Below are 17,651 nucleotides of genomic sequence, written 5' to 3'. Positions count from 1 at the left end.
GCTGAGGCGTGCGCTCGTGGGCCGCACAACTTTTCCCAGATTTCTCAAAATGGCAGACGTTGGAGCGCTGAAGAAGTCGGGCGCCTGCTCTTCCATACTAGGCCAGAACGTCCGCAGCATCGGCGAACGTAGGTCTTCGGAGAATATGCGTCATGTACAACGAAGGTGCAACAAGCCTTTGGGCATTTTCCTGCGGCTAGGCGAGATCCTTCGCTATCTTACCGTACGTCAATGTCTAATGTCCATCATGAAAGCCTGTCAAAGGCGATATAAGAAGCATACTGTATCATGCACGTGCTACAGAGTACTCGTAAATGGATATTAATGTACTTCGGGTTGACGTCTCATGCCCTGGCCAAAGCAACGCCATAAGCACCAACGTCGACATCTTTCTTCGCCTGTGCTCCCTTCCTTGAGCGCACGGCAGTAGAAGCTCTTCGCACACCAAAGACGAGCGCTGCTGGGGACACACCCTAAGATGTACAACAACATGTACAACGACCGCGGTGACAAGTATGTATGTAAACAACCTACGCCGCTAGCAAGTCACAACTAATGATGATGATGAGCGACCGAGTCCAAGTCTGTAAATGCACAACGGCCACGCGTGGGAGGAACGACTGACGATGCACGACGCGGTATACGCGACGTCGACAGGGATACTCCGACGTGTATGCGGACCGTCGACGTCGCCAACCACTGATCAGCCACACACCACGCCGCCTAAATACAGCTCGACGTGCCATATCTCGTCAATGTCAGTCGGCTCCTCGCACGGAGGCCAGCCTGAAGCGGAGTAGTAACACAGGGAGGAGAGGAACGGAACAGCCTAATAGCCATAACCCCTGCCTCCACCGCCGACCATCGCGACCGCGCTCTTGCTGGGTGGTGGGAGACTGACGTTCACGCTGACTGGTGCACCGTTCACACCGGACCCGACGCCCACTCCAGCATTGACGGACATGCTTGCGCCGGCACCAGACACTGGGAGGGGAACTGGCTGCCCGACCGACGCGGCACCGACAAGAGCCGAAAGACGAGCGATCTCCTCTCGAGAAGCAACAAGGGCAGAAGTGAGCCGCTCGTTCTCGTTCGTGAGGTACTCGACTTTGGCCTGGAGTTGTGCAAGCCATGCCTTCTTCCGCTGCCGGCATTTGAGGGCAGCTGAGAGTGAAGAGAAGAAAAGTGTGAGCAACTACGATGTGATACGAAATTTGCAGGATCGAAGATGTACCTTGTCGATTTCGCTCGAGGAAATTTCTCCGCTTCTCCTCTTCGGTCTCAGGCTTTTTGTGCTGGTTTCCACCGCCCTTCTTGCCGTTGGATGTGGGAGTCGGCATGGAGGCTTCATCTTCTTCCTCCTCTTCTTCTTCTCCCATACTATCCTCCGACCTCGCGCGCTTTCCACGTCCATTGGTACTCGTGCTCGCGGTAGTGCTCGAGCGTGTCCGCTTCGAGGGAGCCTTTGCCGCTGCTGACTGCGACGCGAGTTCGGGACTCTCCGCAGTTGGTGAACCCTCGTAGGTACTCTTCCTCTTGGTACCCCGTTTCCCGTTCGCCGCGGGGACACCATTGCCGTTCGTCTGCGCGCTAGCTGCGGCGGCTTTCTCCTGCTGCTCTCGCTTGGTGAGCTCTTGATGAGCTTGAGATAGTAGAAAGAGGCCGTTGGTCGAGGAGGCCGCAGCCTCGGCAGCAGATGTGACGTAAGAGCCGTTGGTGGGCTGATTGTCCCCGCGTGTTTGACCTGAGTATCCAGCGGTATGTGACACGGAAAGGGGGGAGGGGTTCGTCGGTGACGTGGTGTGATGAGGTGTGCTCGTGGGTAGGGCTCCGGTTATAGCGGAGAGGGTGTTGGGGGTGATTGTCGCGACGTTAGAGAGGGAAGGCGCACCATTCGTACTCATAAGGTTGAGCCACGCCGCGGTGCCAGGCGACGGGGGAGGGAATACAGAGCCGATGATGGGTGTGAGGCCTGTCCCGGGAGTGAGACCAGTGCGAGGAGTGAGGCCGGTACGGAACGAGGTCGGGTCGAAGCTCGGGAGCGGGGCATCGTTATGGCTGTTCGGCTGAGGCCCAGCGAGCATGGCCGGGGACAGGGGCCCCGAGCGAAGCGAGTTAGAGAGACCTGCGGAAGAGAAGCCCCAAGCATAGGAGGAGTCGGAAGGAGAGCTGATGGCGTCTATGGGAGGTAGGGTGGGTTTTGCGCTGTCGTCGCGGTCGTGAGCTTTTGAGGCTGGGCGGGAGTCATCGTGGGAAGAGTGAGATTGAGAGGAGCGGCTGTGGGAGTCAGGGCTCTTCTGCTGAGTGCGGAGGGAGGAGTCGTTGGTAGGACGGGCGAAGGACTGCTCGAAGGGATTGGGCTCGAGATCAAAGTTGCTTCGCTTTGGATTTGGGGGCGGGCGCTGTTGGTGCTGGGCGTGGTGTGGTTCGCGGGGGTGGGAGGGGGGAGAGGAGGGGTCGGGGTTGTGTTGGGCGAGATTGTCGTTGGAGGAGGAGGAGGAGGATATGTTGTTGTTGTTGTTGTGGGGGGTGCTGGCAAGGACTGGAGAGGCCATGACGTTCGCCTGCTGAGGAGGAAGCTGCTCGGGAGAGGATGACGACGAGAGCAGAGTTGCCTCAAGTCACCGATTCCCCCTGATCCCAATGACGAACGCTGACGTCGTTATGTACACCACCCCATCAGCGGAGTCCAAACCCTCTTCCACCCGCGCCCCTTGTCACCCCTACCTTCCGGGGTCCTCCCGCCCGAAACAACGTCTGGGTGGGCAAGGTTCCGTCGCCCCTCTCTCAGCCCTAGCCCCGCCCTCTCCTCGTCCCCCCCGGTATACAAAGCCCTCCCTCGCCTTCCCGCATAGCCCGCAGACCGCTCCCGCCCTCGGGCCCAACGTCCGTCCGCTTCGCCCGTGTCCAACTTTTCATGTCATCCCTCTCCCAAATGCTCTTCGCTCTGATGTGAACAGTCATTTTTTTGACTCTCGGTCCAACTTCTCCCCGCCCGCCCTCTCGCGTGATCGAGTCTAGCCCGGTCTCCCTTTCATCCCTTTGCTACCGTCCCACGGCTCGGTCGAATGTGTGCAGACCATCTCGGCATTCTCCCCTCCTAACACACCCAGCCAATCGTCCATCCTCGCATCTTTTCCGTGAGCCCGTGTGTCTTCGTGGCTTCGCGCTTTCTGCGCTGAGCCACATTCGTTCTAATTCGAACTTTCTCCCCTGCCGCGAGGCAAGCCACGATATGCCACTCTCCATCGATCCTCCTTTGTTGATCCGCTACCGCAACGTTCTCCAGTCCGCGTGACCCTCCCCGCTCCGTCTCTCCGTGTCTGCATACAGCATACATGGAATAGCCGTTAGCCTACCCTTCCATACTCGAGCCCTACGTTCCTACTTACATCGTTGGCCTAGAGCGCTAGGCCTTATCTCAAAGCCATGTCTTGCCTGCGTTCCCACCATCATGCATATGATCCAGCCCACCCGCGACGCGTTTTCTGACATAGATTCCGAGCGCCTCTCCGCTCTGGTCTTTCTCAGGGCCTGTTACAGACAATACCCTCCCATGCTCTTGCGCATCACCACGTTTTTGAGGTTGAACGGCATGCTCTTCCCGGTGCCCATAGCTCGACGCCAATCTGCCATAAGTATCGCCGCCGTCCATCCTTTTTCTGGCGCCTCCAGCAAGCTTAACCACACTCTCATCATAACGTGTCTCTGTACGTCAACGATCTGCTCTTCCACGCGCGCTTCATGCAGATTTGACTACACCCGCGTCATCGCGGCACTCACGGTGCTGCTCACCGCCGCGCTGCTCTGTACCGCGCTTGCGCCAGCATTTGTATATGCAGGTACGGCTAAGAGACACGTCGAAAATGCAGACTGCGCACCCTCTTCGTGCAACGCAGCCTTCCGGATGCGCGCGCAAGCTCTAGAGCCCGCGCACATATTGGACGCGATCGGCTGGCCTCGCCGTGCGAAGCCCCCCTGTCATTGGCTGCTGAGCTATTACACCGCAGGGTTTGGGATGGCGGCTTCCTGTTCCTGAACTTCCTACAGGCCGAGCTCCCGCTCTCTCTCCCAGCGGCACCGTCCCATGGTCCACGTCGTCGGTTGCAATCCGTTTACATTTACATCTCATCTCGCCAGATCTCTTGCGGCGGTGGCGACCATGGCAGTGGTCGGCGGCCTGTGTCGATCCAGGCGTGCACGGCATGCGAGGGGAGCGGGAGCGGCCTGCATGAGGGCAATAGCAGGCGCGTTCTATCCCCCTCCGAGAAGCTCGAGCATGCGCGTGCACGCGAACGTCCTCGTTCCGACCCAGGGCCCCAGTGGCTCGTAGCATGGCCTGGCCAAGTGGGGCTCGAGTCGCGTTCTTCTTCCCTTTCCGGAGTGTGTCGCCTCCGACCTCGCCGAGCGTGCTCTGATGTCCTAGACTCGATACTGTGCATTGAATATGCGGAGGTCCCGGTTGACCTCGTGGCTGGACACGATGTCCCGGGTACATACAGCATGATCTTAGATATACAGCGGCGCACCCGCTGGTCATGACCCGCAAGCTGCGTCGTCGCGCACGATACCGCTCGCGACGCAACTTCCCAATCGACGCTCTGATCCACCCGAGCTATGTAGTCTTGCAGCTTGCGCCTCTTTCAGCGAGCCATTACGCCCTAGGCGTCCACGTGTCAAGGTATCTTCCGCGGAGAACACCCACCGGGCCCACGCGCGAGAGATACTCAGTGACGAGATACCTATTCGATACTATCGTCTTCCAAATCGAACATCCACCTTTCTCCGCGGCGCGAAGCACACGTGCGCTCTCCAATCGTGCCGAAGCACGTCACCTCCACCTTACTTGACCACTCTTTTCTTCCATGTCAGGAAGCGTCTCGTAGCCTGTGCGCTGGACCCGGCGCCCGACGCCCAGCTGGTAACTTAGCTGCAGAGTGGTACCGCGCGCATAAGCTCACATTGCTGGCGGATGATCTATTGACGACTTGCGATCCATGTCTCTCGACGCCGTGCCAAAACCAAAACCGCCGCAGTGCCTGTGGCCGACGCCGCGCTCAATTCCGAGCCCGCGCTTGGCGGGATGATTTCTCGGAGCAGCGGAGCGCCCGTTTGCTCGGAGCTCCCGCAGCCTGCCGTCCGACCCAGCAAGTCATCCTTACACAAATCCTCCGTTGGAGTTCGCAAATGGACGTCGAGGCATGCAACGCTACGGCCTTGCGCCGTGGTCTTGGGCAAACCCCTTTCCCTTCCCTGCAACACCATGTTCTTTGTGTCGCCCGACAGGCCCGCTCGAGCTTGTGCAATCTGAGCATCGCGGAACGGCGCCGTCGTAAAATTATCGTTCTTGAACCCAGCAAGCAAATCGGTCTTCCCGTGTGACAGCCGCGCAGTTCTCGAGCGTGCCAGAACCGTTCGTCCGTGCTGCCGCCTTGGTGAGGAAGTCCCGGGACTAGACCGAGCTGCTCACGAGGCTGGAGAGTTTGGGATGCTCCACCTCCAAACGTGAGCGAACGTAGTCGGCGCGTCCTTTGTGGCAGTCGGAGGGTCGATTCCGTGTGCACTTTGTGTGCGCTCACTCAAAGTTATTCTCCGCTCGGCGCCTTCGAGGATCGAAGGTCTTCACGTCAACGGTGGAACTTTTGTAGCCGTAGAGGGCAGGCTTGGTGCGTATCTATCTCACCGTTCGATCGCCGTTGAACATCCTACAAAGCTCTCGCCCGGTCGAGTTGGCAACTAGTGCCGGCGGCGGGGAGTACATGGTAAACAGGGATTTGTGATACTGACGATCTCCGCCGCGGTGGCGGCGGCGTGGACATGCTTAGCAAAACAAGCCGTAAATTCGATGTATAACGAGCGCGATGCATTTTAAGTATACTCACGAGCATGCATTTGGTCGACGAGCTAAGTTCAGGAGCGTACGAGCAAAAGCGTGAAACTGCACATTCTTAGACCGTCGATAGATCAACTTGTCCCTCTGGATCATGCATCAACGCGTGAGATCGTCAGAAGCAGCCATGAATCAGGGTTGGGTGGATCTGCTGTCTAGGCGCAGGGCCTGTTTGGGATCAGGACAGATCGTCCGATCTGCATACTGTCCTCCTGCTCAGAATTTCCAGATACGCACGACGCTGTGAGATGGACTCCGATCTCGAAGATTAGCGACCAGCAAAGCCGCGAACACAGAATTACGAGCTTGACACGTCGTCCGATCTATTCTGTGTTGTCAAGAAAAGAGCGACACCCTTCGACGGGTCGCCGCTGAGGTGAGAGAAGGACGATGAAACTCATCGGAGCCAATACCGTCGGTATCTGTCGGTCGGTCGTCGCCAATGATCCTGGATAGACCAGTGAAGGGGCCAGTCGAGAAGGGATCTCGGTGGTGACAGCCCATAATTACTGGAGGACCTCGGTCGCGGCTCGACGCCGCTTCGCGCCTTCTCGGTTCCCTGTCCGTTAACCTATCCAGCGTGGCATTAGTGAATTGGCACGTTGCCGCCGAGCTGTATGCGCCGCCCTGAGACGTCTCATCCAATGCTATTTGGAGGCCAAGAGCTGAGTGATTCCCCGTCGACGATGGCGTCTTAGCCCCGGCGCGGTCCGGGTCTGGCCCCACAGTAGCATCATGGAGTTTCCTACCGATGCCACGACAAATCATGTTATGAGCCGTTAGAGGACGCAGAATGAATGGCCCAACGTACCCACGCGCTGTCCAAAGTAGGAATGGAAGGTTGCATGAAGGCTCGCTTCCATCCCGTGCATCTCGGTGCGTTTGGGCGATCTGACGTTTGACGGCTTATCAAGTCATACGCCCTCGGGACCTTGCGCTGGAGCATTGGTTTGTTGCAATAAACGAGACCTCTAGGACAGCTACCTTCTTCCCATCAGCTACGCTGTCAGGTAATGAGCGAGCCGTGACTTAGCAGCTCCCACAAGACGAGCATTACATCCAGACCGCTCTGAAAAATACTCCGCGCTTTGCAATTTGTCTATCTCGTGCACACGTTGACAAGGTGTAGAGCCGAACAGGCCAGCGGCCGCAGAGTTCCAGGGGCGCGTCTTTCGTGGATTCGCCGAGGTGCAGTGCAGGGATAGGTGGTCGAGGCATCGCGTTGTAGGAAGTGAGCCTTCAAATTGGTCTGGGTCACGGCTCTCCGGTGAGGGCGAGAGTCCCGACCGTAGCGCATGGCAGAAGAGATGGAGTGCGGACGGTGTTCGCGGTGCTGGTGTGAATTAACGCCAGTTTGTCACCGAAGTCCGCAATACTGCCGCTCAGGAGGCACAAGAGCACAGCTTCATAAGGTCAGGGGCCGACAGTCCGGTAGGACACTCTCAGAAGCTTACACTGCTTCCCGCGTCCAGAGTATCGAAACCAATAGGCGGTTTGGAGCAGATAGGCCAGACTCAGCTTAGAGGACATGTAGGGTAGAGATCTACAACGCACCTCATTACCTCGGAGATCGTGCCCTGGCCCTCAACCTCGACCTCGACCTCAATCTTGAGCTACACATCTACAACGGGAACCTAGTCTGAACCCTTTTCCAGAGATTGCTTTCTGATAATCCCAGATGTCGCAGAAGAATTGCACGAACGGTGACTCGACACGGGCCCTATCTACCATTCATGTCACACAGGACGTCTTGCCCGTAGGGTCGGACAAACCTAGCTCGAGGTCAGATCGGATGACCGAAAGATGGCGCGAAAATGTGCGGTATAGGTGGGGGACACAGTCGGAATGTAAGTCAGGCTAGCGCAGGACGAAAGGGCACTTTTTGAATCGGGCTATATGAGCACGGTGGAAATGAGGTGTACGCTCACCTCAAGGCATCGGTCTATTCATCGTGGAGCAAGTGATTGGCTGCCTTAAGACTAGGACGTACTCTGAAAAAAGAAGGACCTAGTAGTCTTAGCCAACTGGACATGTGACTACAGTGTCGCTGGACCCAGATACCGAGATACGCCGCCGCATGTCGCAAGAATGACTGACCCCTACGACCTGAACACCGGATCGCATGCTGCTATGTAGTGACTTGTGGCTCAGTGAGTGTGGTTGCTTGCCTTGCAGTGATTTCAAACCTACGGACCAGATTGCCCCTCTAGATGAGTGCCAACTCATGAAGTGGATCTGCATGGCATATAGGTCAGGCAAACCTGGTAACCAAGCGAGGACAATAACGATACATACCGCATTCCGGCCTGTACAAGCACCCTTTGCGAAGGACTGTACTCCTCCCATCCGCATACCACCTCGCACAAGCTCTCTCCGAGGATTGAGATACTTCACTTCGACATCCCGTCCCAGTCCCGCTGACGCACCTTCGGTTTAGACATCAAGATGACGGAGACCGTCACGCAAGAGAGGAGGTGGCATAGGCTATAGAGAGCATGATAAACCGTACAAGGGTCATACAGGGATGAGTAGGGTGATACGCGTAAACATAACAATCGTGAGGAAGTGCGACCCTGTTCGCATGCATGTGGTTAATACTGCCAGCCAAACCCCCACGCAGGACCGACTGCTCCGATTGCTCCTCCAGCTGCCGTTGCATGCCATCGACTGCACGTCGATTTTAGAAGCATGCTTAGACCTTGAAGCCACGCGACTTTCGGCGACCACGAGCACGCTCGAACTACACAACGAGTAAGACACAATATGATAATGACTGATTCAATGTACATACTTTGCGGCCCTTCGAGATAGTGTAAGGCTTCTTGTGCTTGTGCGGGCCCATGCCGAAGTGCTTGACAGCCTCGCGGGTGTTCCTCTTGCCGCGGAGCAAGATGGTGTTCGAGCCAGTAGGCGCACGGAGCGCGAGCTGGTCGAGAGTGAGGACCTCACCACCGGACTTCAGGATGCGCTCTTTGGCAGCAGTAGTGAAACGAAGGGCTGCAATCGAGAGCTTGGGAACCTCCAGAAGGCGGACATCGTCAGTGACAGTGCCCACGATCACGATGACCTTGGAGTCACGTTCGGGCGCATTCGCGGTCTCCTTGACGATGCGGGAAAGAGAAACGGGGGGACGGTTGATCTTCGAGAGGAAGAGACGGTGGAGGATCGTCTATTTGAGATATACGGATTAGTCCACACCACCCAAAGGACCTTGATAGCTGCGAATGACCTTGTTAAAGGCGGAGTCCGTGCGCCGAGCGAGGAAACGGTACAGCTACAGACGAAGGACTGAGTACTTTTCACTGGTGTACGAGGACTGAGTATGCACCTTGACCAGCAAGAGCAGGTAGGGATCCTCGCTCTTGGGGGCGGTACGGTTGCCCTTCTTGACGTGGTGCTTTTTGATGTCGATACCCTGGACGTATATACTGTATGAAGACGAACTTCGAGGACATCGAGCAGCATAACGAGCTCACCATCTTGCTCTTGCCGGAATTTGCGGTTCGGGGTCGTATGGGTAAGCAGGCTAGCGTCCGGCGGTGGCAAGCGGTGGCTGAGAACTGTACATGACCCAAGATTAAGATTGAGCGCTCGGGCGGACTCTGAATTTGACACGACCAGCCCACCAAACAAGGCCAAACCTCTTGCACAAGCCAACCATCATGGTGAGTATGCTCCCTCCGCTGCTTGCCACGTCGTGCCCGCTGCCTGCCTCAGCGTGCTCGTCCTAGGCTGTTTTGATTCGTGCTAACTGATTTGATGTCACTGCCTTGTTCTTCATCCAGTACTCCGACTCTGCTCCCGCCGCCGACCCTTACAACGAAGCGTACAGTACGGAGCCACCGCCGCCCACGGCCGGGCCTACCGCCGATTCGCGCGACCGAGACCTTCCTCCTGCGAGAGGGCGTTCCCGTTCTCGGAGTCCTCAACGGTCCTCGAGCTACCGCAAGTCGCCGCCTCCTCGCCGCCCGCCGCACGCGCCCATTGTTCGTCCTCTTCTATTTTTGCGTGTCTTCCTCGTGTTTACCCGGCGAAGCAGGCGCCCAATCCCTCCAACGTGTTGGGGGTCTTCGGATTGAGCATCCGCACTACCGAGCGTGATCTAGACGACGAGTTCAGCCGGTTTGGTCGCGTTGAAAAGGTGGTGATTGTGTACGACCAGAGGGTACGTCATCTTGTGTTCATCTCCGCCCAGCATGTATCTAATGTTCCTTAGCAGTCAGACCGTTCGCGTGGTTTTGGGTTCATCACTATGTCCACCACAGAAGAGGCCACCCGTTGTATCAAGGAGCTTAACGGTGTGGTACGTGCAACCCTATGTCTAGCTACCTTTGATCGGAAATAGCTGACGGATGATGTTAGGAACTGAATGGCCGACGTATTCGTGTTGACTATTCGGTCACTGATCGCCCACACGCCCCCACCCCCGGGGAGTACATGGGTCACAGACGTCGTCGAGGCCGCGACTCCTACTCTGGCCGGGATAATGATCGCTACGATGACAGAGACCGTCGTGACCGTGACCCGTACAGGAGCCGTTACGACCGCGACGAGCGGGACCGTGATCACTACGGCAGGGACAACAGGGATTGGCGTGATCGCCGCAGCCCACCTCCTCGGTCGCGCTACTCACCGGAGTATAGAAGGCGCAGGAGCTACTCGAGGAGCCCCCCGAGGGGCAGTAGCCCCACTCGCGCTCGGGATTATGACGCTCCGTCTTCCAGCGCTCTGCCTGCTAATGGCAACGGGGACTCTCGCTGGTGAAGCAACCGTGCGTCGACTGTCTCTACGTGTGCTCACTTGTGGCTATGCTTTGATTTCTTGGAACGAGCGGCCTACTGTGGAAGCCTGGGGCACAGAAGATAGTCAAGCAGAAGGGCGATGCGGTCTCGTACCCGCAAGTCTTACGTAACCTCAAGTTGTTCCTTTCCCCGTCTCTGGACTCCGTTCTCTCCTTCAATAGCACAAAAATCAACCTGTCAAGTTTGCTTTCCGTACCGCCCCAATGTCTTGTACCTTCCTACGACTACATGAAATATTTGCAAGCTCAAGACGTCTGGTAGTTGAAGGCGGAAGATGGGCATGTCAAGCGCCCGCCGTGAAAAGACCCAATGTTGCCGTATACGGATGAATGTTGCCGTCGCGCATCACCGTCGGTAAGGCTCGCCCTCAATCGAACTGCTGACACTTACGTAGCTTGCCATCGAGCGATAGCTGCCTGGTTATGGTACCGGCGCGGATCTCAGACCCATCGTCTTGAAGTTGCAACATTTGCCTTGCGGTTCATGTAGGCCCTCTCGGCCTTTCGCGGGTGTGGCGCTCGTTGGGTAGGCTACGTCTGGACAGGTGCGTATGATCACTGTACAATATCTGTTCGCTTGATGTACTGTAGGAACAACGCAATATGATGATGATGATCCCGTCCTTGTTGAATACATTTTGCGTGCTCCAGCACCAAAGGACGAACATCCGAACATCGTGAAGCCACACAATTCTCGGCTGAAGTACATAGTATGGACGTCGAGGCTTCGATGTGCTGGAAGGAATGATGCGCATATCTTCAGCCTTTGCGTCATTGGCTGCAGACCGAGCGGTTGGAACCTGAATACCAGAGATGGCTCCTGTGACGGTGCATGAGACCCTCTGCGACATCGACGCAGCACGCAGCCTGCAAACGATTGCATGGGTGGGGATCCAGGGGTGGCAATGTGGCGATACAGCCAATCCAGCCGTTGCTGCACCGTTGGCGCCACACTATACTCACCTGTGCCAAATTGACTGACATCAAAGCCGCCAGGACTGCGTAGTATGTCTGTAAGCAACCTACAAGTTGTTCTGACTACCAATACCGCACTGATCAATACCAAGACCACTCCTGAGGTTAGCTCACGTCCCCAAAATGTGATGTTGGTCCCTACGCGGACTGTTCATCCTCTCCGACCTGCTCCCCGACTCCTGGTCGTCACACCTCACTGTCCTTCTTGACTGCGCCACAAGCTCAGATTGTAGGTCCTCACTTCCCTACTGTCGTTTTGAGTATTATTGTCCCAACCCAATCTATAGGCTCGCTAACCCAGTGTATTATATTCATTCCGTCGTTCATTTGTAGTCAACTTTCGCTTTGCTGTATTCATACTTCATTTTCCTCTTGCCCCGTCCCTGCTCTCACACTGTCATGATAGATACATTGCTCTTCATTGGCACCCGTATTCTATCCAATACAGCTCTACATAGCAAGCAGTGAGCAGAGCTTTGCTAGAATCCATAGCCCGCTTCATGCGCGCTTATGGGGTTGTCACCCATAGTGATGGAGCCTTCCAGCCCAGCCTTCCCCGAATCCGAGACAAGAATCATAGCTTGCTGGAGGACCCGCCAAGAAGTGCCTCAAGTGCCTTCTCCCGATTCTCCGCTTCCTCCTTGATAACCCGCGAGAAGAACTTGAAGTTCGGCTTGTTGGCGTCAGCTGCGATTCGGTCCAGTCAATCACTTGTGGCGTGTCAAAAGTAGATATCGCTGATAGGAACGCACCCTGCAATTCGAACGCGGCACTCTCGCTCGTCGTGATCTGCGCGCCCGCCTGGCGCATGCGCGCGAGCGCGATCGGGACCTCCTCTGGGCGCGAGCTGGACACGCCGTCGGCGAGGATGTGCACGTCGTAGCCGAGCTGGAGGAAGTCGAAGGCGGACTGCAGGATGCAGATGTGGGACTAGCCATCAATCAATTCCAGAACGGTTCGTAGGTCAAGCCGCGGTCACAGGTACCACGCACGGGGGCGTCAGAGATATATCATCAATGATCAGCGTTTGGCTCGAGTGACGATCTGGCCGTCAGACCGTCGCAGTGCACTGACCTCGATCCCGAAGAGCACGATCGACTTGAAGTCGTGCTGCTTGAGCAGTGCAATGATAGGAGGTATCGCCATGGAGAACGCCGTCTTGTCGTACGCTCCGAGGTAGAGGCTCCCGAGCGGTGCGGTGTCGAGCTCAGGCACGGTGGACCCCAGTACTGTCTCCCAGAGAACGCGGCGGAACAAAAGGCAGCTGAGGTCAACTATATTCGTGTGCCAGGGCGCAGATGCAGAACGCACCACGGGGATTCTGTTCCGTAGCTATGACCGGGACATCCATAATCTGTGAGGAAGGGAAGACATTGGGATAGTAAGTGTCGAATGGACGGAGATACCGAGCATGGGCGATAGTAGCCTGAAGTACAACAACTCGTACATCCGGTTGTACACACCGTGCGCAGCCTCACAGAGACAAACCTTGGCTAGTTTGAGCATTTTGCCGCTCGTTGCGACGACATGATCGAAGCCGTGTATGAGCGTGCCTGTAAATTATCATTTCGATGGAAGGTTGCCGGAGACGTGAGATGGGAAGATGGGAACAGAGAAGCGGACCTACGGAAGCGTGTCTGTATATCGCAGACGAAGAAGACCGTGCGGCCTGGTATCAATCGTACCACCGCAGCCATGTGCGGTACGTCCGATGGTTGCCGGAGGCGGGGGGGTCACCTTGCAGACGGTGCTCGACTTCGAGTTGGAGAGCCTCGAGGCTCAAGCAGCGGCACAAGGCTGGTTTCTACGGCAATTATTCGGCTCGTCGCGCGAAGGCCGCACGCTAGCGTCGGTCGCGACGTACGTTTAGAAAACTGTCTACTCCAGTTAGTAGTATATCAGACTGTTATATTCGATGTGGACTACCTGGCCCTGTTTCACGTCTCCGCGTCGGACGGCAGGGGGACAGGGGCAACGTCGAGGGTCGAGTTATCGAGGACTAATGATGATGCCGTTGCCCGGGTCGCGAGCGTCGAGGTCTCCGGCGCCACGTGAAGTCCATTATGGGACGGGTCGGCAAAGACCGTAGCGGAGATGGGGGAGAAACAAAACGAACCACTGGGGCCCGCTGCGACCTCCGCTTTGCCTTGCCATCTCATCCTCCGCCGGATCCTACGGGCCCCCTCCTGGCTTGTGCCGTGGTCCTGTCCTTCCTTTGGTCTCCCACTCTCCGTCACGGAACTGTCTTTCATTTTTGTATATCAAGAAAAACCCCTACCATCATTATCATGGACCACGACTCTCACTATCAGGACGGCGTCGACGCCGAACGGTTGAGGGTATGTTGCCGTCCATTTCCAGCATATCCTCTGTACCCGCATCCCACAGTCTTGGCATCTCTTAACGGGACTGACTGCCCAGTCTCATTTACGAGAGCCTGCGCTTCAATTTCACCGCTTAGGCCGCTTGCACCTTCGTGTGATGCGCATGTACCTTTCTCTTCATCATGGAATCATGGGGGCAGCGGATGCGCTCTTCTAGCCTCGTCGTCGCAGAGTCACTGAGCTTACACTTCCCCTAGATGAACGCGTTCAGCTTTGGCAAACCAGTGTCGCCTTCGGGCGTGAATCCTTCAGCCCGCCATTCACGCTCACACTCCCGCAACAGCTCAGTTTCCGTACCTCTCTCCCTTCCCACACCTGTTTCCACATCATCTGTGCATGACTCGCCACCTCAGTCACCCACTCGTAACTCTATCAGCGGCGCAAAGCGCAACTCTCACCACCGTCGCCGCTCGTCGGTGTCGACTCGACGGGAGTCGGCTGATCTGATGGGCATTTCCCTCCCCAGCATTCCCATATCCAGCTCAGAGGATAACATCAACCTTGGGGACAAGGACTCGATCCGTCGGCGTGCTCTGTGGGCGTTGGAAGGCAAGGATGCAGGCGGGAATTTTTCGGTGGAGATCCCAGAGCTCGACGCACCTGAAGTTCCCAAGCGAAACTTTGAATTCCGTAAGTATCCCACAGCCGGCGACTACTTTTGTCTTGCTGAAAGATAGCAATAGCTACGAAGCCGTCCTTCCCTCCTGGCATAGGAGCTGGATTCAGTGGAGGACTCAACACCCTGATTAGCAACAAGCGCGATTCTGTCAAGTTCATGGCGTCTAGTCCTTCGAGCGAGATGCTCGGTACTCTCATTGAGGAGGAAGAGGAGGAGGAAGAAGAGGGCAAGGACATCACTTCCAGTCCAGCGAAAGATGTCTCCGTCCCGGTCACAGCGACGACGGCATCCCCTGCCCCCATCCGCCCTCGGCCGGCGAGTTTGAATTTGCGTCCCCTTTCGCTCGCCTTGAACACATCTATCCAGGCGGATATCCCCACGCCTACGCTGACGCCCAGTCCCCGTCCGGGCCTGAAGTCGTTGACTCTGACTTCCTCCCCGAGCTCGACGCTCAGCAGCAACGTTGCAATGAACAAGCGCCAATCCCTCATCATGTCCTCGTCACCGACGCATACCCAAGTCGCGGTCAACCGCCGCCCTTCGCTAAACCTCATGACGGAGAATAGTGTGACTGCATCGCCCCCTGCCCGCCGGAGCAGCATCTCGTACGTGTCTAATAGCGACGCTCAGACGGTGTCAGTATACGGCCTCCCTACGCCCGAGATGACCCCCACGTCGAGCACCCTCGACAGGCGCCGATCTACGTCCGTCTCCACCTCTGGAAGCATGGACCTGGGCAAACTTAACATGCAGCGTGGCCGCCCTCTGTCTATGAGCGAGCAGCATTTTTTATTCCAGGCGCACGAGACCCTCGTCCAGCGCATCACAGATCTAGAGCGCGCTCTCGCACGCTCGTCTAGGTCGCGCCCTGTCTCGTGCGCCTCGGATGTCTCTTGGGCGTCATCCTCTGCACCCTCTGAGCCGTCGGACGAATTGCTGCAGCTCATCGCTGACCTCAAGGCCGAGCGCGACGAGCTCAAGAAGGACGTCGATGGGTGGCGTACGCGCGTCGCCGACCTCCAACACCAGATTGATATCCACGCCAAGCGTCTCGAGGTCGAGCGCCGCGATGCCTGGGTCGCCAGACAGCGCGTTGGCCTCCTTGAGGTCGAAAAATCTGGCCTTGAGAGGTCCCTTGCGGACAAGACCACCCAGGCAGACGATGCGCTTGCGCGCTCCGAGGCCCTGAACCTCAGCCTGCAGTCCTCTCAGGATGAGGTAAAGACCCTCAAGGCTGAGGTTGAGCGCCTGCGGGACGTCGACGACGAATGCGCACGCCTTCGGGCTGAACTCCTCCAAGAGAGGAAGAAGCGCGAGGAGATGGAGCGCGACCTCGAGCATGCCGGCCTTCTTGATACCCCGCGGCCTTTCAACGCTGCCGCCAACGGTATCCCTATGTCCCGGACGATGGTGCACGCCAAGCGCGGCCTCGGCTTCCGCTCGATCGATTCGGAGAGCTCCTGTACGGACGTCGAGTCCGTCGATGACGATCATCAGCCCGCGCTCAAGGCTGTTCAGGAGGTCGACGAGGATGACGATGACACGACTAGTGACGACGAAGATGACGGGTTAGCCGGTTATGAGGACGAAGAGGATGGCGACGAGTACGCGTTCCCTACCTCCACGTCGTATGAGTCGGTCATGGAGTACTCTCGCGCCGCGACGCCCCGTCTCTCGACGGACTCCGCCGACTCGGCGCCTTCGCTGTGCACGAGTCCTTCGCCCTCCGTGTCACCCTCTCCCCTCCCGTCTCCCGCGGAGCCGACGCACGTTCAGGACCACGCGCGCCATAAGTCGCTGTCGAAGGCGTGGACGTTCCCGTCCGGCCCTGCTTCAGTCCCTGCTGCGCCCCGCCCTAGCGAAGACATCGATCGCTTCTTCGGGTGCCTAGAGGATGTAGATAACTCGCCTCCGCTCGACTCGAGGCTGCACTCTGTTGAGAGCAACAAGAGCCTATTCGCTCAGGCACTTGCCGAGTGCGACGACGACCTCCCTCCATTCGTCCTTCCCGCGGACGTCGGCGATGTCGTCCTTTCCCCTGAGGTCGAGTCGCCGCAGCGCTCGCTCGATATCGTCTTCGAGGAAGAGGAGGAGGAGGAGGAAGAAGAAGAAGAAGAGGGAGCCGTGCGAGAGGACGATAGCTATCAATCTGATGATGAGGAATTTGTGGGCGAAGTTGATGAGGGCGGGATCAAGTTCACCTTCAACCCGCCTCCTTCCTACGTCTTCGAGGGCGAAGCCGATACGAGCTCCTCGGACCTCTCCATGACCACCACGTCCTCGGCGTCCGAATCTGTCAACGACTCTTCAAGCTTCTTCGAGTTCGCTGACGAAAACGAGGATGACGCCAGCTTTACGCTGCCTCAGCTCAAGTCCCAGCGTAGCAGCCCCTCACCGTCTGCCATCCCTCGTCTGCGTTCTTCCTCACCGTCGATGATTCCTCTTCCTGTCTCTTCGCCTACGGTTCCAAAAGTTGCAGCGCCTGTCCCTCGTCGTGCGGTCCCGTCACCTACAGTGTTCTCCACGCCCCCGCTCAAGCGTTCCGCAACTGCCCCCACCTTCATTCCTCAGCCCCGCGGCTCGCCTTCCACACCGTCCAAGGTAGCGTCGATGATCCCGCAGCCCCAGCGCGCGTCCACCTCCCCGAAACCGAGTGCTATCCCTGTCATGACCTCCCCTGTGCCCAGTAGGCTCCCATACAGCACTTCTTTCTCGAGTATGTGTGTATCTAATCTCCCCGTGCGTTCTGCTGTTTACAGCCGGAGTGGCTTCTAGGTCACCCTCAGTCACGCCCCATCCCCCTTCCACGGCTCCGGATATGAAAACCTCGTATGCCTCCACTCGATCCCAGCCCGCTTCTCCGTCGTCGCCCGCTTCCTATTCCCCGTCGTTGATGTCGCCCACGCTCGCTGCACGGTTCTCGTTACAGACGCTCACGAACTTTATACCTGTCCCGTCGATGTTGTGGTCTCCCCGTTCGAC

At 57.3% G+C, this 17,651-nt stretch overlaps 5 protein-coding genes across 5 annotated transcripts; 2 read left to right on the top strand and 3 right to left on the bottom strand.

Annotated features, from left to right (window-relative positions):
* Positions 1–829: 829 nt before the first annotated feature.
* DICSQDRAFT_179725 (uncharacterized protein) lies at positions 830–2,555 on the bottom strand (the record flags this gene model as incomplete). The annotated part of the gene is made up of 2 exons (XM_007364356.1): positions 830–1,164; positions 1,235–2,555. The coding sequence occupies 2 exons, from the start codon at positions 2,553–2,555 to the stop codon at positions 830–832; spliced, it is 1,656 nt and encodes a 551-aa protein (XP_007364418.1).
* A 5,770-nt stretch (positions 2,556–8,325) lies between these two features.
* Positions 8,326–9,415, bottom strand: DICSQDRAFT_103584 (60S ribosomal protein L18). The gene is made up of 5 exons (XM_007364355.1): positions 9,367–9,415; positions 9,219–9,305; positions 9,120–9,164; positions 8,682–9,059; positions 8,326–8,630 (listed from the first exon to the last, which is right to left on the bottom strand). Exons 1-5 carry the CDS (start codon positions 9,367–9,369, stop codon positions 8,583–8,585), a joined length of 561 nt encoding a protein of 186 aa, XP_007364417.1. The 5' UTR covers positions 9,370–9,415; the 3' UTR covers positions 8,326–8,582.
* Positions 9,416–9,552: 137 nt separating this feature from the next.
* DICSQDRAFT_146045 (RNA-binding domain-containing protein) lies at positions 9,553–10,654 on the top strand (the record flags this gene model as incomplete). Its single annotated transcript, XM_007364354.1, has 5 exons — positions 9,553–9,555; positions 9,676–9,876; positions 9,927–10,055; positions 10,110–10,193; positions 10,253–10,654. 5 exons carry the CDS (start codon positions 9,553–9,555, stop codon positions 10,652–10,654), a joined length of 819 nt encoding a protein of 272 aa, XP_007364416.1.
* Positions 10,655–12,094: 1,440 nt separating this feature from the next.
* On the bottom strand, positions 12,095–13,679 carry DICSQDRAFT_135325 (Isochorismatase hydrolase). The gene is made up of 7 exons (XM_007364353.1): positions 13,593–13,679; positions 13,294–13,544; positions 13,155–13,219; positions 12,978–13,020; positions 12,741–12,895; positions 12,419–12,596; positions 12,095–12,353 (listed from the first exon to the last, which is right to left on the bottom strand). The coding sequence occupies exons 2-7, from the start codon at positions 13,361–13,363 to the stop codon at positions 12,241–12,243; spliced, it is 624 nt and encodes a 207-aa protein (XP_007364415.1). The 5' UTR covers positions 13,364–13,544; positions 13,593–13,679; the 3' UTR covers positions 12,095–12,240.
* Positions 13,680–13,888: 209 nt separating this feature from the next.
* DICSQDRAFT_135324 (uncharacterized protein) lies at positions 13,889–17,515 on the top strand. The gene is made up of 3 exons (XM_007364352.1): positions 13,889–14,005; positions 14,248–14,680; positions 14,734–17,515. Exons 1-3 carry the CDS (start codon positions 13,955–13,957, stop codon positions 17,442–17,444), a joined length of 3,195 nt encoding a protein of 1,064 aa, XP_007364414.1. The 5' UTR covers positions 13,889–13,954; the 3' UTR covers positions 17,445–17,515.
* Positions 17,516–17,651: the final 136 nt, after the last annotated feature.

The sequence above is a fragment of the Dichomitus squalens genome, assembly GCF_000275845.1.
Source record: "Dichomitus squalens LYAD-421 SS1 unplaced genomic scaffold DICSQscaffold_8, whole genome shotgun sequence".
NCBI classification, from domain to species: Eukaryota; Fungi; Basidiomycota; class Agaricomycetes; order Polyporales; family Polyporaceae; genus Dichomitus; species Dichomitus squalens.
This window is presented reverse-complemented; position numbering and strand designations above follow the sequence as displayed.